The 23,773-nt window shown below is 38.3% G+C and overlaps 1 protein-coding gene across 2 annotated transcripts in view; it reads left to right on the top strand.

The window, feature by feature from the left end:
* Positions 1 to 23,773, top strand: part of ELP4 (elongator acetyltransferase complex subunit 4) — a 140,795-nt gene that overhangs the window by 60,181 nt on the left and 56,841 nt on the right. The window contains exons 8-10 of one of the 2 annotated variants that reach the window (XM_059848359.1): positions 1,701 to 1,809; positions 4,486 to 4,592; positions 12,363 to 12,836. In XM_059848359.1, coding sequence (XP_059704342.1) covers positions 1,701 to 1,809; positions 4,486 to 4,592; positions 12,363 to 12,566 — 420 coding nt within the window. In that variant the 3' untranslated portion in view covers positions 12,567 to 12,836. Of the gene's footprint in view, positions 1 to 1,700; positions 1,810 to 4,485; positions 4,593 to 12,362; positions 12,837 to 23,773 lie in introns of those variants that run through there. The other variant, XM_059848361.1, reaches the window with a different exon arrangement.

The following is a 23,773-nucleotide window of genomic DNA, read 5'->3' as shown; positions in this document are numbered from 1 at the left end:
GATTCCATTAAAATAGAATATATTGTCTCTCTCTTCCTAGAAGAGGAAATGGTTTGCAAGCCAGCTTTACAATTTCAGGGGCAGATACAATAGCAAGGTGTGGGGATTGGTGTGTGGGCAGTGTCCTTTTACTCACATCACTTCTGTTATTCCTCAGAAAGGCAGTTCTGTAGGATGACACCACTTTATCATTCTCCATGGTTAGATTTGTGGGTAAAATGGAAGTTCCCTGACTCCACGGGGATGGATGCTCTTGGCCTGGGCACAAGAGGCTTTGAAAAGAGACCCCTCCCCAGGATTTGATGCCATCTGGCCCAGAAGGTGGGGAAGGGAGGGGGTGTGAAGGTGCCATGGGATCTGTGGATTGAGGGCTGGTAACCTGAGCAGATTGGGCTGTCCCAGACAGACCACAACTTCATGTAGAGGTCAGAAAACAGAATTCCCTTTATTCTTTGACAGGACCAGGAGATTTTCACCTTTGGTGTCTGTTCTGTAAGCTTCTCTATGGCTAGAAAATAATGGTTGTTGAAGTGTGGGTTCATGGGAACAGTTGGGAGATGGATCACCATTTTAATAAACCTGAATGTCAGTACAATGCAAGGACTACTCTGACATGTCTGGGGATGTTTTAGTGTCTCTGCTCCTGATTGATAAATTGCTATTATGCAATAGTTTATCAGTATTTAAATTTACCTTTCAGAATAAGCAGAACTCATATAGTTTATGAAAGAAGTGCAAAATGTACAAAATACTTTAATGAAAAATACCAAACTATAACCTGGAACTGCAGAGCTAATTCCTTATAATTGCAGTGGGTATTTTGAGATGATTAGTCTTGATACCCCTGAAGGTTTGATAAATGTAGCACCTACAAGCACCAAGAACAAGAGTATTATAACTATTAAGATAACTATTTCTTATCTTCAAGAAATATTTTGATTTTTACCACAGAAATGTTTCTTTTTTTTCCTCATTAAATACTGACATCATCAAAGCTTTTAAGAACATTTTTTCTGACTTACCTCTGAAGATCTCTGTTGTGACCTTTGAATGTCTCTTTCTGCTGTATAAAATTTAGTAATGAAAACCACATGGAAAACAGCTAATTTAAGGCATAAGACATAAGGCAGCACCTAAAAAAACACAAATATATTGAGAAATGGTCATGCTGATTGAAGCTTTAGAGTCACGGGTTGTGCAGAGAGAAACTTTAAGAGGGAAAAATGCTGAGAAATTAGCATTGAGTTTTCCATGTTCCACTGATAGCCAAAATGAATAATTGTGTGCTCAAAATATTAGAGATGATATTCCTAAGTGTATTAAAAACCAAGGTTTTCAGAACCCAAACAAAACCTGGGCATCAGACTCACAGCAGAAATCCATGAGAGATAAGCCTAACACGTGGCTTGTAAATATTGCTGATGTGAGCAAATGCTTGTTGTGAAGATTTAGGGAAATGTTAATTTAGTGCTAAGTTAGCCCTTTCATGGTTTATCCTCATCAAATAGTTGTTTTGTTTAGACACATACTTGAAGTCTTTTTTAATTTTTTCAAGAAAAAAGCCTTCTAACATAATTTCTAAGCATTGATGACCTATTTTCCCCTCACATTTTGTCATTGAGAAGACCAAGCCTTGTTCTGTGAACATTAATTACCTTTTTCATCACGTAGGATGTGTATTTTGTTTCCATGTCTTACAGAATAAAGCAATTATGGAACGTGTAACAAACTTGTCAGATATGGTGGTTGGTCTTGAATCATTTATTGGCTCTGAGAGAGAAACCAATCCATTGTACAAGGATTACCACGGTGAGTTCCATCTTCAGCAAGGCAAAAAGTCTGCCCTGGGTGTTTCTGGGGCACTTAGCAGCTCACCCTCCAGTTGGGTATCTGCTCTAAAGTAGCGTTTGATTTCATTTTGGAATTATACCTCTTAAATGTTTCCCCTTGCCTAAGCAGCCTTGAGTTAGGGAAATTTTCAGCAAAGTGCATTAGGGCTGCAAAGGAAACATGGCAACTCCTTGCATGTTGTCAGGCTGCATTACTGAGGCATGGCTCAATCAGATGTACATCTCACCAGGCAGGCTTTGGGGAATTCACATGCAGAGGAGGCTTGGCAATCATCTGACCAGCGAGCTGAACTTGTCATGAAATCAGTACTTTCTGATCTGCCAAGTTTTAAATTGAGAACACAGGAAAACGTGTATTTTAGTTAGTAAGGTGAATAAACTGCTGAATTATGTGCTGAAAAATAATGTTCTGTTTTGTCAGCTATAGGTTACAGCACTTGCACTTTTAAGGAAATGTAAAATATGAAACTGATTTTGGTAAAAAGTCATGGAGCCTTTCGAGTGTTTTATCTTCAAAATGGGTAATGATGCTTAATCTTGCATGTTGTTTCCCAAAGATTTTTGTCAGCTGTTGCAGCAGAAGTATTTAAATTTTAAAAATAATATTAGAAGTTGTGCACAGCCAGAGCAGTGAATAACAGTTTTAGCTAATCCAGAGCCCTGCTCAGACTGTGCATAAATTACAGCTCTTATTATTGTGATATTACTGTAGTTCCATGGAAACCTTTAGCTGAAAGTAAACTGCTTATCTGAAATCTGCTGTAAACACATGACAGTGGCAGTGTTTTCCCTAGCAGAATGTATGGAGTACACAGAATAAAAAAGCAAAGATGGTGTTGAGACACCACTGTGTGTATGCAAGCTGTAATTAATAAATCAGAGAAAAATCTTTCTGACTGTGAAAGTGGTGCACATTTCATTATCTGGAAAAAAAAGGTGAATGAAAAAGAAACCATGAACAAAAGCTGGAATAATTTGCCTAATTATTTTTCCAACTGTATAATCATGATATGGTCTTTGTTTATGCTAGCATAATTCTGTCAATTTAATACTGCTTTTTTCACCTTTAGGACAATGTTTGTTTTAGCATTTATTTCCTGGTTTCCTCTAAAAATGTACGCTGAGCCATTTCTGGTGCTATTTAACACAAATTATGTGCCAGTATCCATAGCTTTTGAGATTTGCACAGCCTTCATTTGACAGTCTGAAAAGAGGTGTTTCTAATGGTTTTAACTTTGTAAGTTCTTTTTGCCTAAGAACATATTTTAAGGTATTTATTTACTGCAGATGATGAAAGATTTTGGCATTACTCAGGAGAAGTTTGATTACGTTATTGCATTATTTAATGAATCCTCCTTAATCATTTTGTTAAGCTGCCTGCAAATTTAAATGTTTGAAAAGCCACAAAATAACAAAAGAATTATATAGATTACCCCCAAATGAAAATGTTTGGGATACTGTATATAAGCAACCCCGTGTTATTCTGTTGTTCCTATATGTAATTAGATTTTGTACTCAAAAACCTAACAAATAATTCTAATTCACTGGACAGGAGGCAGGGATAGAAGGTTTAAAACTGTAATAACACTTTTCTAATATTATTGACAATTTTTGTAATTAGTACCCGTAAAAATGCTGCTTTTTAAAGTGTTTCAATTTTAAGAAACTTGAAAAAAAAAAAATAAATACCTGGAAAAATACTTGCCTTATTTGAAATAAGGGGTTTAATGTTTGGGGATTTTCTCACAGCTGCCGTTTTGAAGTCAGGTACCTTTTCTAAATGTTCAGTATTTCCATTTAGAGGCTGGCTTTGTGAATAGCAAATATAGGCCAGTAATTGAGAAGCCCTGTAGAATTTTCCTGGTTTTCAGACGTAGAAAATCCCCCTTAGGTTGTTCAGAGACTATATTAGGCTGCACAAAAACCATCCAGCGTCCTTGTCAGAAAAAATCAGCTTGACTTGCAGCTGACAGAACGCAGAGCTTGCAGTGCACCTAGCACTGCTAAAAACATCTGAGCAGCTCCAGAAGCCTCCTGCAGGAGGAAAATTTATTTCTTCTGGGGCAGCACGGGGGTTAAAAATCATTAAAAAGCATCACCTGAACCGGGATTCCCCAGAGACTTTATTTTTTTTTTTTCCAGGTGGTTTTTGGGGCAGGAAAGGAAGGCGTTCTCATTAGAGCTTCAGTGGTTATCAGTAACCCATAAGCCTTGTTTTGCTGGCTGCTTACTGGTGCATTTAATAAAATAAAGATCACTCCGTGGTGCCGTGGGCAGCGTGCAAGGTGATAGCCATATTTGCTTACTGTAAATACAAGGGGAAATCACACACAAACCGGCTGTAGTTTTGACAAGTATTAAGATGGCTCTTTACATCTGTACTCCTGTACCAAAGTGCAATTAGTTTTCCTCGCACAAGGATTTCTGTTTATCTTATTCTGCTTGATTACTTGAGCATAATCGCACCGTTTGCTTCATTGCTCCTGGTAGTAAGCTGCAGTTTAAAAAGGGGAGGATGAGTGTGTGTAAATATACAGAATTCTGCTGTAAGACTCTAATTTATGTATCTGGATGACAGCGTTCTCTTAATTTTTTTTTTTTTCTTCCCCCCTCCTTTACTCTTTCTTTCCACAAGGTTTGGTTCATGTACATCAGATTCCTCGGCTTAATAGCTTGATCTGTGATGTGTCAGACACCAAGGACCTTGCTTTTAGATTAAAAAGGAAGCAGTTCACCATCGAGGTAAGAGAAACGTCGTTTCACTGTTTAGAACCCAAAAGGTGGAGCTAATCCCATCTCTTATGTTTCATTTTGTTGAAATACATAAAATATGCATCAGATGATGCCAATTCATTTCACTCTGGCTTTGCTGTTGGGAAGGGGTTTATAAAATACTGTAATATGCCTTCTAATTAAAAATGTCTCCTTTGCTGCGCTGAATCAGTCTGCTATAAATACTTTATTTTGGTTTAAAATGTACATAGAAAGTAGGCCACAACCTTCAATAACAAAGCATGACATGTTTCTAAGGATGTCAGGAGCATATTTAATTAAATGTTAATGACTTGCTCTTACTTGTGTTAGTGGGTGGGAAAGTAGCTACATGTTATTACCCCAGTAGAGGGATTTTAATGTATAATGTTGCCTAAAATTGTGTGTGGTATGGGGGATAAGTGTCCTTATCAGTATTCAGAAACCATTTTCTTTGCATTACTGAAATCACCTTTCGCTCTTTTATGTCATTTTAAACACAGTATCATTTACACTAATGTCCTTAAGTAAATTTCCTACTAAATTTAAACTTTTTTCTGTGACCTTTATGCAGACAGTCCTGATAGAAGGCAGTTATACAAAAGATGTATTTCATTTTAATCTTGCTAAAGAGCAAATGAACATAGCACTATTAAGCAATTAGAGCTGATGTATTTATTAACCAAGTAATGCTTAGAGATGGAAGATGGCTTTCAGGGTGATGCAATAGTCATCGGTACAGTCTGGGCAAATTTTTTTTGTTGTTGTTTTTTTTTTAACAAAGACATAAAACAGCCAAGCATCCCTGACAAACCATTTTGTTTAATCTCTTTTCAAATGAAAAGCTCTTAAGCAGGCCACTTGTCTTAACTGCTTGAAACCATAAAAAGGGAGAATTGCCACCAATAAATTAGCATATTTTTTACTCCATCACCAAATGCTGGTCAATGTGGCTTGGCACTGCTTTGGTGTTTGGGACTTCACCCTTAAGTGACCACTTTGGCCCTTATTTGACCCTCTGCCCTTTTTAGCTGGCCACTTGATAAGGTAACTTAAGGGTTCTCTCTCTTCACTGCCCCCTCCCCTTCACAATTGCAAGTAGCCCTAACCTATAAATCATTGAAAGGGCCCTATCAAGTGACAAATTAAGGTGCCCTCCTCCTAATTAATGGTCATCAATGTCTTTAATTATCTAATCCTATTGAGAGGTAGTTAATAGTTAATCTGGCAGCCAGTTCTTCATGCAGGTCATCTCTGCGTGAGTGCTAGAAGTTTCTCAACTAGAGGTATCCTCTTCAGAAGCCACTTAAAGGCAAGCACATGGAGGAGGGCTTTTTTCCCCAAGACAATTCCTTTATAAGGTTTGTCACTTTCCAGAGAATGCAGCGAGTGAAACCAGGCATTGTGAGGCATTAAAGCATTTGAACAACTGCTTTTGAGCAGTACAGTAGAAACAAAACCCTTGGTAGTCTGTGTTTGGTTTTAAAATACAAATGTTCTCTCAGTTTTCAGAGGTGTAGAGAAGCATGCACCCTCATTTCACAGCATAGTAAATTCTCATTTGTTGTGGCTGTGAATTAGGATATTTGGGTGGTTTCTCATCCCTGAGTCCTCTCTCAGGATACAATTTTCTCTTCCAGACGCATTTGAGGTTCTAATCTGTAATGTAATTTGGAAGGAAAGAAAACCCTTAGCAGGAGGCTCTGTAAAAAAAATTGAATTAGCCATGGGACATTGGAAACAGGAGTGAAATGCAACTCTTGAAACAACCTGTTGCTTCAGACATGCGTGGATGACCCACTTGTATAATTCCTTCCTTTGCTGCTCAGCTGCAGCCCCTTTTGAATAACTTCAGGTTTTGTTAGAGAGATGCTTTCTGTAAGCTGAACTGACACAAACTCTCCCTTTTTGAACATGTTAGATCACTGTCCTACTGTGATCTTCCTGTACACATTTCACTTATCTATAATACATATGTTTTTCTTCCTCATACTCTTAGGGAAAGCGGACTAGAGGCTGGCTGGAGCAAGAGGGGCAGTAAGAAAATGGGAGCAAGGGAAAACTGAATTAGGAAAGGATGTGAATGAGGTCTTCTAAAATGGGTTTCTGCAGTTAGAATGTGATGTGTCAGCAGTCAGTCAGTGCTGGTTCTGGGGGCAGAAGCAAAAAGCAGCACAACAGTGTGCATTGCAAGCATTGTATATGCCTTATGCAGAATGCAATGAGTTAGGACTTCTTCAGTGCATAGCTTAAATATGAAATGAAAATATATATGGAGTACCTTAGAGCTTTTGGAAAGATTCTGCGTACTTATAGACACAATTTAGGATAAAAATATTGCCCTCTACTTGAAGTGCTGCTTTAAAATCAAATTGCATAAGAAAAGCTAGAAACACAGAACCTGTGAATTATGGTAAAACTTCTTCCAAAAGGGTTTTCTTCACTAGACCATTCTTTTTTTATAGTTTAAATAAGAGCAGGGGACAGGGATTTACTCATCTCTTGATTGCTCACCAGTTAAATAACATCCTTACAGTTTGGCCCTCACAGGTGGAAAACCTTGAATGTCAAATCTGTTTTATTAGATTGCAGTTTTGTGGGAGGAACTCCACCTCTCTATAGCCTGCGGAATCTTTTAACCGTTTCAGTTTTCCTCGTGTCTTCTTCATCAAAATAAGATTGGCTGAAATGTTTTCCAAAGAGGTTTTATTTTAAAATTCAGGACGAAAATGGCTTTTTTAATGAATATTTATGAGCGCTCATTGTCCATTTATAAATTATGAAGAGGAACCTTCCAGGAAACCTTCCATGCTTATCTAAAAGGTGCAGTAGCTATTTCAAGCTTTCCCAAATCTTCACACGTTAGTTACTAGCAATATTCTCTTATATGCAGTATTATCAGAGATCTATCTTATGTGCATGCCACTTTAAAGGACACAATTTTGAAGTTAGCCTGTCTAATCCTATTTCTTCCCACTTTGGAATCTTAATTAGAAGGAGATAAAAACCATCATTTGACTAAATTATTGTCTCGAATCTGTAGCAAAAGGTATAATCCGCAATTGGGCCAATTAGTGTACCCCATAGTTAGCTATGCTGAGGCAGGAAACTTGATTAGATCTGACACCAGCCTAGTTCCCACTGTTGTTTTGCCAGGTATGATGGTCAGACTTCAAAGGGCTTGAGGCATCAGCAGGGCAAGGTTTGGAGGCCAGCTTAGGTCCGGTCGTTAATCTCCCTGCTAAAACCACAGCAGCCCTCGCACAAAACAAGCTTACACGACACAATCATGCGGTATTAAAGTTTGGGTTGAGTCATGCCAATTTGCCTTTGATTTTCTGATGATTGACTAAAAGATGGCTACATGACTAGACACATACTGAACGTTTACTGATTAGGTAAGTTCCCCAAATATTTGAAATATTTTTTGACTTCTCAGTTAAACGATATGACAGCCCGTTCGTCTTAACACGGCCGTTCAGCGGAGTTGTTCTTGAAGTGCTTTTTTGCTTGCTTTGTAGCTCTGAGTGTAACTTTTATCAACATTGGAGACATTTTGTAGGACCATTACGATCATAGTTTTATTTGGAAGAACTTTATCTTTGTTGTTCCAAAGCCTCCTGTGTCAAGACTTAAGAAATCTCTGCTTAAATTTGGTTTTTTCGCTGCCCCAAATTTCTATGGGAAGGTTGTTTATCTTTCTTGTTTAGGTAGATTTATAATTACTCTCCAAAAGGACATTTTCCCTTAATTGTTTTCCACCTCACCATCGAGTAAAGCGCTGCTCCACGGCTGTGATTACATAAGTGTTCCTTTCTTTTGCAGTCTGATTTGTTCAAATATTGCAGTAACAGTGACATGTTTCCATTCTGAGAAAAGCCTAAGGCTGCTTTAGTATTATTCCAAATGATTGAAATTGCCATCTTGCTGACTTTCCCTTGGGCAGCTTAGGGCCTGTTTACTTTTGTATTTGTTTCACATGTTCCCTCTGAGTTTGGCTGGCAGGACATCATTACCTGGTTTGACAGGACAGTTGGAGAAGATTCATATTTGATTAACTCCCTTTGTTATTGTCTGGACAACACAGACCTCTGAAATTATCTATTTAAACTTAAAACCCCCGATACATTCAGATAAATGCTTGCAAATAGGAAAGTTTGTGAGGGTGTTTTTTTAATTCCATGGTTTTGCTTAATTTATAAGTCTTCAAGTTACTGTCAATTATTAGAAGTATAGAGATTAAGCTTTTTTCCTAGAAGTTTTTATAATATAGTTTGTCTAATAAATAGTTGTTGTGCAAATACATTTTTTTAATCAAAACTCAAGTCACAGCAGCCAATATTTTCTTTTAACTGGCTACACCACCTGTGCAGCCCACGATAAAAATCTTTAGAAGCCAGCTCAGTTTGAAGCCAAATGTCATATGTGATTTAAAGAATTGCAACGCAGCAAAAAACAAGTTTCCAGAGCTTAAGGTACAAGTTCAGGAGTTTCTTTTCTGAGAGGTGTTTCCTAACAGGAGAGGGGGGAAGAAATTAGAGGAGTCCTGTGGCTGGTTTCTCAGAGCAGGGCAGATGCAGTAAGGCACTGTGGAGCACTCTGTATTTCATTTTCCCCATGGTAATTGCCAGAGTAAAAGGTTAAGTCTTTGGAAGGAAACATAACCACCAAAACCAGCAACTGAGCCTATACATAAATAAAAATTAACATATTTTGATGCCAAATGCATTCAAATAATGTCCTATCTTCATCTGGCAGTAAAAGACTGTGAGAAAATTAATGACTGCCAAAATAAGAAGTAATTGCAACTCCAGGTATTCCTTGTGTCTGCTGTGTGTCCAACACTGGTATTTGGAAGATGACTTCAAACTCTTTGAGGGGGTGATTTTTTGCCATTTAAAACAAGAACTGTGGCTTAGTCATCTGAAATCTCTGCATTTCTGACTTTTTCTGTCTTCCTTTCAGTGTCTCTCTTTTCGTTGCTTGTCTTAGACAGGCTACACTGTGATAAACTTGTTATTTGCAAAAGGGAGGTGCAAGTGGCCACTGTCAGGGGTTATTTACCAAAACAGGTGGGTAAGACAAGTCAGAGCTGATGTCTGCAGTGCTTCAGTAAAACCACAGCACAGGTTTGGTCCTAAGGGGCTCAGGAGCTGGCAGCATCACTGGGTGCCAGAACTGTGCAGGAGCAGGTAGAGAAACAGAGCAATACCTTAGGCTATTTATTCTGGAGGAACAAGTCAACCCTGTCAGCAGCACATATGGGATCAGTATATATTTAAAATACAGTATCTGTTAATAATCAGTGTGTATTTAAAATCCATGCCATACCAACCTCTCAGTTGAAGTGAGAACTAGAAAATGACAGCATCACTTCTTTTAGCTTCTCCCAAGAGAATTTGAGGCAGTCTTCATTAATGGCTGAAGACAATACAACCTTGATTGTATTCCTCAGATCTTTCTAAAGTTGAGTAAATTTGTAAATAAATGCAGTTGAATTAATGAGCTATTTTTGGCCACTGTTAACAAAAGGAGTAAGTGAAGCTGGGAGCTGACAAAAGGCAAAACGCTGATTAATTATACATTTAGGTAAACTGACAACCATTCAGTAAAATAAGGAAAACAAACTAATATATGCTGCAACATACATGTTACCATACTGATCTATGTACCTTGAGATACAGAAAGAGCTACTCTGCATTTTGAGATTGTCAAAACAGACAATGAGACAAGACTTGACCCTCACTTAGGGCCTTATGATATCAAAACAAACCTTCTTTTACCAAGCCAGCACTTGTGTCTGCCTGGGGCAAGGATGAAACTTCCCTGGTTCTCCTGGTTCAGGGACGAGACAGAACTTTCCTGAAGTGTTACAGAAAGTGCATTTCTTCCATTTTCTCACCCCCATGTGTTTGAGAACACAGCCACCCCTGGGGCTTGCATGGGATACCCTGAGCAGCTGCATCCTACCTGGCAAACTCTGTGCTGGATGTTCTCTCCAGCTGGGGGGCTCCAGTGCAGGGAACTCTGCAGATAAAACTAAAATTTCCAACAGAGAGAGGCAAAACACTGGAATAAAATTCAGCTGGAATTTATACCAGCAAAACCAGGCTTTTTGCATTGATTTTTCCTGTCCATTTTGCCCATTATGTTCACCACTGGGTTATTTAGAAATAGTTCAAAAGACAATAATTATAATACCAGAACATTTTCTTTATCTAAAATTAATAATGCTGGAGAAAAAAAAAAAAAAAAGGTTCTCCTGCAAAACTAATTCTGTCATAATACCAAGCTGCATTTATTTCACCTAGTAGCCAGTTCAGGTTCTCTTTACCTGGTATGGTGTACTTCACTGAATTGTTTTGTCAGATGCTGTCAAGCCAACCTACCATTGTTAAAGAAAATCAAACTAAATCATTTTGGCATGAGCCTTCCAGGAATAAGGCACAGAATATGAAGGGTTTGATGAAATCAAGGATTTGATTTCAATATTGTAAAAGACTGCCTGTCAAAAATGTATTACATTCTTTCAAACAATTTTGAATAAATATACGTGTTTTAAATTGTGACAGTACAATTTAGCTAAAGTTTTGGGAGAGTATTTTAAAATTACAATAACTTGAGGTGAAACAATACTTGGAGAACTCCTATTTGAAAAGAAAAAACTCTCTGAATCTTAATGGTACACTGGACTGAACTCAAGTGATCAATTGTATACAGTATATGGAATTTCACAACACATATCCTGTGCACACGTGGAGGAATTTAATTTTAAAATATCTCCTTCTTGTTGTATGCTGCTTATTAAGGTAAATTAAATTATTAATTATTTGTCTGTAGGCAAATACAGGAAGATATTGTTAACTCTTAGTTTTCATAGGAAAATTTGTAATATCCTGAAATTTATTTAACAATTACTTTTGTTTCATGGGCTGTATAACACTGTAGTGTGAGAGTCCCATTCAGTTTTTCAAAACTTTAACCCTTGCAATGCAGTGCAAGTGGAGTTTCTTGTTAGCAAACAGAGCCCATTTAACAGAACTTACTTAAACAAATAATTCCGGTGCTTGGAAATATTTATGCCACATGCTGTTGCAAGGGAAGAGCGTGAAGCACAAAGTCATTAATGCTCTGGAAGGTCACTTGTGCATGCTGTAATGGGCTGCTCATTCTCAGGATCTGTGCTAAGGGTCAGTGTTGCAGCATGAAAGGCTGTGGCCTGTTCAGTCTCTAAATAAGTGGGTCAACCTCTCCTGCATTTGCTAGAAAAGTAAGGCAGCTGACATATTCCCACTTCCTAACTATTGGAAGCAGGTAGAATAAGGGCATCTTTGGTAAAATTGTTGGTGATACGGATTTAAAAACTCTTTCTCTACAAATCTCTATAAAGGATTATATTATTCATTATATTATTCACTATTATATTATTCACTATGTTTTAGACAAAGGTCTGTGGGCATGAGTTAGAAAGAGATTGATCTTTCAAGAGTGAGTCTTTAAGAAGCAAAAAGAGTTAAGCCCCCTATTTGTAGTAGTGCTCAGCAGGAACTGAGTGCCATTTCCATTAAATGCTCTTTAAAATATCACAAGTTTTAATAAAATTAGGATATTTTGTCTTTGTATCATGTTCTCATTTCACAAAGAGTAACAAACCCAATCAGGGTGTTACATGGTAAGACACACCTCAGGTTTTCTGTATCTCTGTAAAGGCAGGAAAATGAAAATGCAAGCTGAGAGGAAGTCTCATGTTCTCCTCCACAGGTGTCCATTGTACCTGAACCTTACTGCCATGCCCTGAGGTTCAGGGCTCTTAGTAAAAGGGATGAGAGGGGAAGGATTTTCCGTGTCCAAGACGTGCATCCATCTGGATCTCCTTGTCTCAGTGCTGTTTGTTCTGGTTTTAATTATCATCTTTGGGTGGGAAGGGACTCAAAGTACTCTCTGAATGAGGGAACTGGAAGATAGCCCTACCTAATACTGGTAAAGGGTTAAAATGGAAACAGAGCAATGCTGCCAAACATTTGCCATGACTAGTAACACACTAAAATTTCCAAGGTTTTACTGGAACTCTGGAAATTCAGGATTAAGTGTTGACTTTTCCAGTCTTTTGAAAATACTGATGGTTTTGGATGAACATAAATCTGTAAGGAAACCACAAATGTGTAGTTTCTTTAAATTTTTCACCTCTACAGAAATTGTTTAGTACCATTTTTCTGATCTATTTCTTTTACAGGTTCACCAAAAATATTGCACTGTTAACATACAGGAGCATGGGTTATTAAATTATTTTTTATTGAGAGCAAACTAGTCATGATTCTTAGTCTCAAAGACTTCATGGAAGTGCCAAAAAGAGAGAGGAGGAAAAAAATAAACATACACTTCAAAGTACTGTAGCTGAAGAAAATATATTCTAAAATCATTGTGCAAATGCTACTTTTTGCTTTGGCTTGATTATGGGGTATTATCTGAAACTAAATTCCAGAGTACATTTTATTCTTATATTTCTGGCCAAGGGAATTGTGCAAAAAGTAGATTATCATAAGCAAAATGGGTGAGGACTGCAGTGACCAAAGTGTAAGTAAAGTTAGGTTTTGGTCATGCCATCTTATTGCTCTCTCTCACAGTTGTTCTAGTTACATGTTGTTTTTTGTATTTGGGTTTTCTCAGTTCTGTTTCATAGAGTTTTCAAAGGATTCTGAACCACACATAATGTAATTTAAAGTTTCTCATTGCATGTTGAAAACCAATAGCTTTTGAAATATCAAATGAAGCTGTCTCCTAGAAGGAAAACATTATTTATTGCAGTTAAAGTGGTGTTTGTGGCCAGCTTAACACTGACACCATATTATTCCCCTGCAGAATGAATTATATTACTGAATTAACTGTTCTATTTCCTCCTTCCTTCTGAAGAAAGTAAGCAATAATTGTATAGTGTACAATAATTGAAGCTTTTTATTGCTGTCCATAAATGCATAAATAAATAAAGGGGATTTGGCTGCCAACTTACACCAATCATAGGCTGCTTGACTTTCAGAAAACAGCCGGTAGCACTTGCTGAAAGTAGTTCATTTTAAATGCCTCATTTCAGGTATTTAAGGTTTGAAAAACCCTGCTTTTAGATTATGAAAACACAGTCTATGGGCTTTTCATCTACTTTTTTCCTGTTTGATGCCTGTTATAGGAAAATTTATTCAAGAATTCACTCTGGTGTTGTAAGTTTATGTTTACAAAACAGCTGCTAAATGGACTTACTTTTTTTCTCCTATTAAACCAGTAATCTTTTGGTGGTGTGTTTGCTTTATTGTTGTTGTACAGAAAAAGAAGAAAGCAAAGACAACCAACCAGTTTGCCACTTTTCAGTGGGAGTATGTGAGTACTGCACAGGAGAAATCCACTTCGCCCTGCATCCAAAGCAGCCCCTGCTATTCTCAAAATAAATTGGTTGCTCTATATTTAAAGTTTTGAGATCTTTAGTAATCTTTGCTAAGGCACTGTACCTCACTTTTTGTGGGAAGGACAGGGTTGTATGGCCCACAGGTGAGCATTTGAGGATTTGGCCATGGGAGCTGTGCTTTGAGGAGGTTTCTGGAGTCTCTGTGACACACCTGAGATATCTGCCAGGCATTTGAATATTTGTGAGCAAAACATTCCCTGAGTTTGGGGAGGAGCTGCTCAATGACTGCCTCACACAGGCTGGCTCCTGGCTCTCCAGATGGAACAGGGAGGAGCTGGAGGTCAGGGGTGACCTTATCACTCTCTCCAGCTCCTGAAAGGTGGCTGTGCTCACGTGGGGTTGGGCTCTTTCTCCAGGAACTGACAGAATGAGAGGAAACCAAGAGCTGCACCAGGGGAATACAGGTTGGATTTTAGGAAGAAGTTTTTCACAGAAAGAGTGATAAAGTTCTGGAATGGCTGCCTGGGGAGGTGGTGGAGTCTCCACCCCTGGGTGTGTTTAACAAAGCCTGGATGTGGCACTGGGTTCCAGGGTTTAGTTGAGCTGTTGGGGCTGGGTTGGACTCCATGATCTTGAAGGTCTCGTCCAACCTGGTCATTCTGGGAATTTTGGGAATTCCTGAGGAGGTTGTGCAGTCACCATCCCTGGAGGTGTTTAAAACAAGTCTGGATGTGGCACTGGGTGCCAGGGTTCAGTTGAGGTTGTTGGGGATGGCTTGGACTCCATGATCTTGAAGGTCCCTTCCAACCTGGTCATTTTGGGAATTCTGTGATTCTGTGCAGTTTGCAGATCCTTGAGTCTGGGAGAGTTCTCAGTTGGGGATTCCTGTCCCAGGATAGTTCAGGGTTTAGGCATTCCCCCTTAGCTGCTTTCATCTGTGAGCCAACACACGAGTGGATGAACCAGAGCAGACCAAGGCCAGTGGTCTTCATCCTGCTCATGGATGTAACCCCAGCCTGGATATCCAGTGTGTGATGTACAGGATGAACACATCCCTGGCCTCTGGAGGTGCCAGATGTTACAGCTGAGCAGCATTTTCTTTCTGTTCCTCTGTCATGTGCAGTTATCCATTGGTTTCATCTCTTCTCCCATGGATTTACTGGGGGTTTAGTCATGTTTTGCTCTACTGATAAACCCTGCAGTCTCTGGAGACTGAGATGTCTCAGGTCTGCAATCTAAAGCCCCTGCTAAACTTGCTAATCGACACTTCACACCTTTGGTAAGGCTTTGTACTCTGGGCAGGTCACAGGTTTCCTCTACTGCCTCAAATGCACTTTTTCTACCAGAGTAGTATGGTAGCTCTTACATCACCTCTTTTTTTTTTTTTTTTTTTTTTGCTTTAATGAAGGGAAAAATGGTTCTCTTTCTAAGATGAGTATTTATAAGAGATACAGACCAGTATGTAATTTGTAATTCTTGTTGCTGTTAAAAAAAAAAACCAACCTAATAGGAAGGAAATCTAGTGCTTGTATTTAGATCTGATCCTCAATAGTAGCATAGCCATGGGCTGTTTATGCTTGGTCTACATCATCTAGACTAAAAATAGCCTTCCTGTCATTTTATTGGCAGAGTTTTAGCTACTCCTTTAATTCTGTTAAAAAATGGATAGAGGGAAAGGCAGCATAAATATTGAATGGGTGCAGATATTTCAGTAGGTAACTAAAAGGAGATTCCTGATGCTTTGAGGAGCTCTATAATTAAATGGAATTTTTTTTTTCTTTTTGTTTAAGAGGTATTTCTTAAATTAATATGATCTTTGAAAGTATTACCTTAATTTTTTGTTATTTGTATCATTAAAGTAACTACTTTTAAATAGCTCTTTAGTGCTGTCCTGCTTAAGTTTATTCTTTTTAGATTTCCTTTATATTTTGATAAGAAATTACTGGTGAGGCATTTCATGTCTCATCAGTTGAAAGGGAAGCCACATTATTTCTGTATTTTCTGTTAATAAAATGATGTTTTGCAGAATAAGAAGACAAGTCACTACTGCCTGCTAAAATCTTCAGCAATAGCCTGAAATTTTCAGGCTTATTCTGTTATGGGTTTTGAAAACCTGTGGAAACAAGGAAAGAAGAACTGGCTTTTTTTTGTGTTCTGGCTGTCCTACAAAAACTTGGGCTACTTTAGAAACTTTCAAGGCCACATCCATGTTATGTAAAAGACAGATTTAAGGTGGAAATTCATCTCTGATTATTTTTTATTGATCTGAAAAGGGCATTTTGACTTTGAAAAGGCCATGAAAATTAGATTCAGGCTGCTAGAACACCCTTAAATCCACAAAGGAGAATTTTTACTGTGTTAGTAGAGTAAGGCTCTATTGTAGAAAAGTTGCAGTGAAAGGATTTTGTCAGTGGATTACTTATAATCTCATATAAGAGGCACTTTTTCCTCTGGCTGAACTAAAATTCTGTTTGTACCATGGTCTTTACTGCTTCTGTTTCTCCATTTTTGTTCATCCACACCCTGATGTGTACTTGCATCCTTTAGGGCAGTCTTATCCTGCACATTCAGTGTCGTTGTCTGTGCTCACACAAGTAGGAATAACTGGAATTCTCTCTTGCAGCTTCTTTGATTTTCATTAATTTTTGTTTCTCGGGTTTTCATCCTGAAATTCTGTTGTTACTGTTCAAATTGATCCAAAAAATCAGCATTTATTGTGGTCAGATGCATTTGAAAGTAAGCTTCTGTTAACTGCTGCTTTTATGGAAGGTTGGTGGTGGTGTTACAAATGAGATGATGAAAAGAGAAGCAATGAATATTGGAGTTTTTACATTAGGAAATGTTAAAGGAAATAGGAAATAGTTACAATCCATCTGTTGCATAGTGCTGACATAGGGGGCATATCAGTTTTCAGAACTCATAATCAAAACAGAATATTACTGCTGGAAGTTATGCCTAACTGGAGTGGTTTTATACATATAATCTAGACTTCTGGTAAAAATATCTATAAGTAAAGCAGGAGTAATCCCTTAATGATAATTTTTATTGGGAACACCATCACTATTTCGGTGACCCTATTAATATTCAAACTATTTTATCAGGGGTTTTTTTAAAGAGGAAGTATGGTTCCATACAAAATTACATCCCTGAAAGATTTAATGTTCCCAACATTAAAAAAAAATATATTGGAAAGTCACTTTCCATCTTGAAAAATCAAGCAGCTATTCTTGTTTCAAGTTTCATCTAATATATTGTTCCGTGTGGTTGTGTGATAAACACATTATTCCTTGAACAGGAATTAAGAGTAAAGCTGCCAGGAAGGGGTTTTGTTGTCAGAGTAGTTCCCGCCTCATGTTTTGTAAGAGATTTCATGGTCCCATTGTAAAGAGTGGATGATTTAAAACGTGTTCCCAAGATAAACTTTCCCATTGTCATTAATGAGGATGGATAATACTGAGTGACAAGTGCATTAGGAATGACACAGAAAGAGCTGTTAGATTTGTCAGAGCGGATCACTTCAGGCAATGAAACTTGAGGACATTCTCCTTTAGCAATTTTTTGCTATTTATTTAGAGAACCGAGGATTGTGATTGCTCACACAGGTGGATTCTGCTGTTTAGTTCATTAAATATTTAGGTAACTTTGAAAAGGTGAAGGTGATAAATATGAGCATTGTGAGGGGCACAAGTGGTTGTTGTGTTTACAAATTATTCAAAAAAGCTAATACGCTGCTTATTTGTTTTTTAAATGTTTCTTTTGTAGATAATGTTTTAATCTGCAATGCTCTGAACGGGAGTATTTTAAAGTTATATAATAAGAAGTCCTCTGAACTGCCATGGTGAAGCTTCTGGGATAAAGAAGCCTAAAAATTAGGACACTATACATGTAATTTACATTGACTTAAAAATTGTATTTCTCCACAGAGTGAGACTTTTTAAATATTTATTCCTGAATAATTAATAATGCATGACTTTTTTCCTAGTGTTTAAAACCCTTCCAAACTCCAACATGCCTATCCATTTCCATTTTGAACATGCAATTGGTCACTTTTTCGCCTTGATTCATCCTGCCTGGCTGCCAACCAAATTTTGCCCGTGTGCACCTCCTTGACACTAATAATGCCTGAGCTCCTCTTGGTTTGCGTGCAAGATTTCCCAGGCGGCAGTTTGGGGCTGGGATAAACTATCTATCATCATTGCATCCAGCTCCTGTGCCTCAACCAAGGCAGCCCCTGATGGAAATCGCATTTGACAACTCACCTCTCCTTGGCGTGCCCGAGGTGAACATAGCTACAGACCATCCCCGCAAGGGCAGAGCAGCTCCTCCATATGTTGGGGAGGATCCTTTTATTTGTGTCAGGAGACTTTTTTTTTTTTTTTTTTTTTTTTTTTGCAGAGCATGTATAGGCAGAGATTTTTTTTTAATGTATTTTTTTCCCCTACACTTCCTTGTTCGCGGGCGCACGGCCATTGCTTTCTCCTAACCTAAAGCATTTTGGGTTTGTGAAGCCTTTTGGGAATCTTTGTTTCATCAGAGCTCTTCCTTTGAGATTAACCAGGCCAATACTGGATGTATAGGAGGTAGACATTCAAGAGGGATTTGTGGGAATCCATAAAATCAGAGGATTTTGAGAAAGCTGCAAAAGGCAATTTTCAGAACTGCCATTAGAGCTAAGCAGTAGCCATAAGACTGATCAGCAGAAAAATTATGGAAGATTATGTAAAATGATGGAAAATCAAATCAGACAGCAGAACTGCCTTTAGAGCTAAGCAGTAGAGCTAAGCTTGGTCAGCAGAAAAATTATGTAAGAAGTAGAAAAGTAAGGACAAATAGAACAATGGTCTATGTATTAATCTTGGCCAGAATAACTCCCTAAGCTGCAGAACAGTATATCTAGTGAGATATGAGGAAGCTCTAAGCTAGTTCCAGTAGTGCAGGCAAAGAACCTGTTACTCTGTTGACCAATACCAAAACTTACAACTGCCTGGAGCATTTGGATAACACAGAACCTGAGAAAGAGTGAAAAAGCAAAAGAAATCTTCTAATTTTTTTCCAAACCATAAATTTATTCATATTCATACCAGTGCATAGTCACCGGTTTAAAAACCTGACTTTACAAATATGATCTGACCAAACAGACCTCTTATTTCTGGGTAAGATTATTCAAATTATCTTCAGAGTTAAAAGCTTTCTAGGATTGCTTTTTCCTAAATATTGTCCTTTTTGTAGGAGTTCACTTTTATCATAATATTTTAAGTAGCAGCCTATGTCAAGAGTGCTGCTTTTCATTAGTGAGGTGTATCACTAGTACTTCATCAGATATAATTAATTTTTCAAATGCAACCCTTCTGAATAGTTAGAGTAATAAAGTTCTATTTCTAGATAGATAATTTCATTGTAGTTTTCTTCTATAGTTTCCATATATTGAATTAAAAGATACACCGTTTGGATTCCAAACTCGAGATATTCTATGATTCCACATTCCAGCTCAAGATATTCTATGATTCTGTGATTATGCAGTTAGAAAACACTGCTGATTTGCACTCTGGGATATGTTTTGATTCCTCACTGTTTTGTGTAGCAGCATGTTTTTGCTGGTATTTTTTGTACTTTAACAGCAGCACAAAGATCCCCAGTCAAATTGTCCTTTCAACCAAGTACAGCCCATTCCTGTTGATGAAAAGGGGAGTGGCAGTGGCACACAACTTTTCTCTCTCATACAACTCATACTTTTCTCCTCAGAACTGAAATACATTTTTTTAAAGTACTTTCATTCAGCAGATTAAGTTCAAACTGAATTAGAAATCTTTTTTGAAATGCTTGACAGCTGAATGTTGTGCTCATATCTATTTTAGTTTTGGGGAGGAAGCTAAATGATATGGGTATCATGCTTTCTACAGCATTTCCAGCCAACAAGTCCAGAGGAACCAGCACCCTTTTGAACATATAAATCATATATTTTAGTAACCAGCTGCTCTGAAGGCAGGGAAAAATTACTCAGCCACACAGCCATGCTCAGCTCACCTGTTACAGCAGTGTACTAAATCTACCCATTTTTTATGTCCTGCTCTCCATATTTGTTCATTTGGTTCCTTTAATTGGCTTCATTCTGATTCTTTTTCCTTTGAATGTCCCTCTGTGGCCCAATACAGTGCCCTGAGTAGGTGCTGGTCACTCCAGAGCTGCTGTCTTGGGGGCAGAAAGCAGTGTCACCATCTCAGAGCTGGCAGCCCAAGCAGAGCACCCACCTACCCACAGCTGTTCATTCCTATTGCCTTGACATCTTCCACTCCTTGGGGGAAGCTCTTTGCTTTGTAAATGGTTCCAGAACTCTTTTTTATGTTCCTTTTGGTATTAACCATGTCTTGCTTTGGAAAGACAGGTGCCTGCTAAAGAAGGCAGGAGCCTCCCCTGAAATAAAGAATGCAAACCCTCCCCACCCCTCCAAATTGCTATGAATTTTAAATTAAAGGGCTCTCAGGCAAAAAAATATGGGAGCAGGAAATAACAGTTCTTTAATAGGGAAGAAAAAAAAAAGAATAACATAAAACAATGCAATACACTAGAACAACACTGGCAGAGTCAGAACTCAGCCTGACACCTCGTGGGTCAGGGTGTTGGTAGCAGTCCAACTGGGATTGTGGCTGCAGTCCTCCTGAAGTGTCAGGTGTGGTTCTGTTGGAACAGGAATCCTGTAGGAAAAGTGTAGTCTTCCTCCAAAGATCCTGAAGAGGCAGCTGCTGTTCCTCTGAGGAATCCAGTGGAGAAGCCGTGCAGTTATTCCAGAACCTCCAGATTATATCTGGGTAGCAATGCTTGGCTCCTCCCTCTGGGTGGAGCATCTCACAATGGGATGCTGTGGTTCTTATCAGTCATGCAGTGACATTCAATAGCCTGTTATCAGCAGATGTCCCCTGCAGAGGGAGGAGTGATTATGATCACTCAGAGAGACAGATAAGGAGAAATTGCCCACTTGACACCAGACAACTGCCATACAGATGGCAATAGAATACATCTTGCCTTGCAATCTGGAACAAACCACAACTTCTAAAAAAATAACTTCTTAAATTCTTTGTCTGGATTTGAGATTTTCTTGTGTGCTCTTTCCTGTGTGACATGAAAAGCTTTCAGCCACCACTTGATGCCATGACCTTCCTCATGTATAAATGTTCTTGTCCTCATCAGAATGAGCAGCTGTCATACAAAAATGAGGCCTTACTCAAGCCTCTTCTGTTGCATATTAAATACCTGGTTTTATTGTCGATAAAACAATAGGAGGTGGTAGAGGAGTTCTATCCTGTTACCACTGCACTGCCAAAGGAACTGAGGGAGAGGGATTTGAATTGCAGGGGTCTGCAAATCCATCAGCAGTTAAAAGTAAATGAAAAATATCATATTTTCAAGATAACCAACAATCCTTTAAAAATACTAACCATATATTATTTAAATAATTTTGTCAATCTGATTATACACTTGAATTTATTATTTATATCTTAGGATCTCTAAATGTACTTATGTCATTGAACAATGACATAAGTAATGCAATGTCATTGAACATTACATTTTAAGATGAAAATGCAGTTATTTATATATCTGGTCTGTAATTCTAGGTAGCTTTCCTCATCCATTTCCATATCTAGTGTGGTGGTTAATAACCCCTTTGTTATTCTAGAAGTAATAAGAGATCATTAAGAGTGTTTTTGTGTTGAAGAAGCATGACTTTTAAATCCTCTTGAAATTAGGTTAGTGCTTTCAGAGACTGAAACTAGAAGAGACTTCTAAAATTCTGCTTCAAAAAACCAGTAATTTTTATAAAAGAGAATGTGTTATGCTCTCTATTGCATTGATGAAGCTTTACACATCCTCTGAAAAACACTTCATAGATCACACATAAATGCAATTCCTGGGATACAGCAGATGTTTGGAAGGTGTCAATTCAGACTTTCAATTGACTAAAGTCCTTATGTCTTCATCAAGACTGCTGCTGGAAAATACTTGATCAGCAACATTCTTACTAAAAGTTTTAGTGTTGGGATGTACTTTGCATACAGTTCCAAGCTCTGTAAAAATGGAGTAAATAGAACTAAATGCAAAGTGCTGAATCAGGCCACATGGGCAGCAGTTGGCAAATGTATTTGTTATTATTATTAATGCTGTTTATCTTTGAGCTGTGATCCCTGCTCTGTGACTGATGTTCCTATCCATCCTGCATTCATCTTCACTTCCCACCTCCCTCAACTTTCTTTTGAAAAACCACAGTGGGAGGATCTTGCTCTTCTTGGAGACTGGACTAGATCATCTCTAGGTGCCTTGCAGCCCAAAACAAGCAATGATTCTGTGATTCCAAATACTGGAATGCCTTCAGCAGCTGGATTAGTGCCTTAGCTTCTTTGCTGCTACACTTGATTAGCAACCAAACTCTTGGCTGGCTGTTAATATGAGCTCATTAACAAGAGGAAGCCTCATAGTCAGTCTTATGTCCTAGAGATTCAAAGGAGGATTCTCTGTCCTCTGGGATGGAAGTTCAGCTGACAAGCAGAACTTCAAATCAGGCTGCTTCAAATGCTGTGGACACTGCCACGGACTGTTTTCTGAATTCCTTGGCAACAGAGAGGCCTTGTGACTTAATAGTGTTGATTTGCTGAAAGAAATGCAATCTCTGGTTGGAAAACTACTGTTTGATGAATTGTTTCATTCAGCTACACAGCTGGTGAAAGTTCCACACGGCATTAAAAATTCTAGGCTTATACTTAGATGTCTTTGATTCTTCACAGAGCCCACGAAGACAAAAACACAAAAAAAAAGCTTTTGCACAGACTGAAACCTGTTCCTCATGAATATTCAGAGAACTGGCTTTAATCACACAGCACAGAAAAAACATATCAATCCAACCATTTTTATTGATACTACTGCTGCTTCAGGTGTTTCATCCCGCTGCCTTTCCCCCCTTCAGCACAAGTCTGTGAGCAATTTCTTATTTCTGCATTGGTCACCCTCAGCCTTGTGCTGCTTCAGCACTTATTTTGGAGATAGGTCTACTTAGTACCATCAAATCTTGCTGGAGATTGTGTAAGACAGGTGGCTTATGGACACTGTCACCATTACTTACTAGTTCATTTTGTCTTTCTGCTGATACACAGTGCCCATGTCCTTTAGGCACCCTGGTTCCACAAAACTGCTTCAAAGGAGCACAAACCCCCTGCCAGGGGAAGCAGGAAGCACCCAAGAGACAACATTCTTCCTGTCCACAACACAAAGATGTTGGCCCACCTTGAATTCATGGCTCATTCATGTCCAGAATGATGACTCTGGCATCTCTGGCCTCATTTTTAAAGAGGGCTCTTGCTGTGGAGAGAGCTACACATGCACACACCCTGCTCCTATCTCCAACCCTTTGGCTCCATCAAGAAAAATCATTTACAGTTTCACTAGGATGAGGCTGGGAGAGCTTTTCAAGCTAACAGTGTCAGTTCTTGTCTTCTTAAGCAGAAAAAACTCAGTGATTTTCTGTGTTAGGATTTCATCAACCTAGCCTAAGTCTTAGATTAGTTCAGCATGTATGTTCTATGATAGAAGAATTTTTGAGGAATTTTTGAAAGAGTGTAATGAGACATTTTGGGAATTGTTGTATGCAAAGCATCCGAAACCTAATAAGAGAAAACAAAAGATAGATTTCACAGATATAGGATAGGTATACTGCTGTTTAAGGTATTTAAAGTGATGTTAAATTGCAAGGACCTTGAAAAATTAAGATATGTGGTTTGTGTTTGCTTCAGCA

This window comes from Haemorhous mexicanus, chromosome 6, assembly GCF_027477595.1.
Source record: "Haemorhous mexicanus isolate bHaeMex1 chromosome 6, bHaeMex1.pri, whole genome shotgun sequence".
NCBI lineage: Eukaryota > Metazoa > Chordata > Aves > Passeriformes > Fringillidae > Haemorhous > Haemorhous mexicanus.
This window is presented reverse-complemented; position numbering and strand designations above follow the sequence as displayed.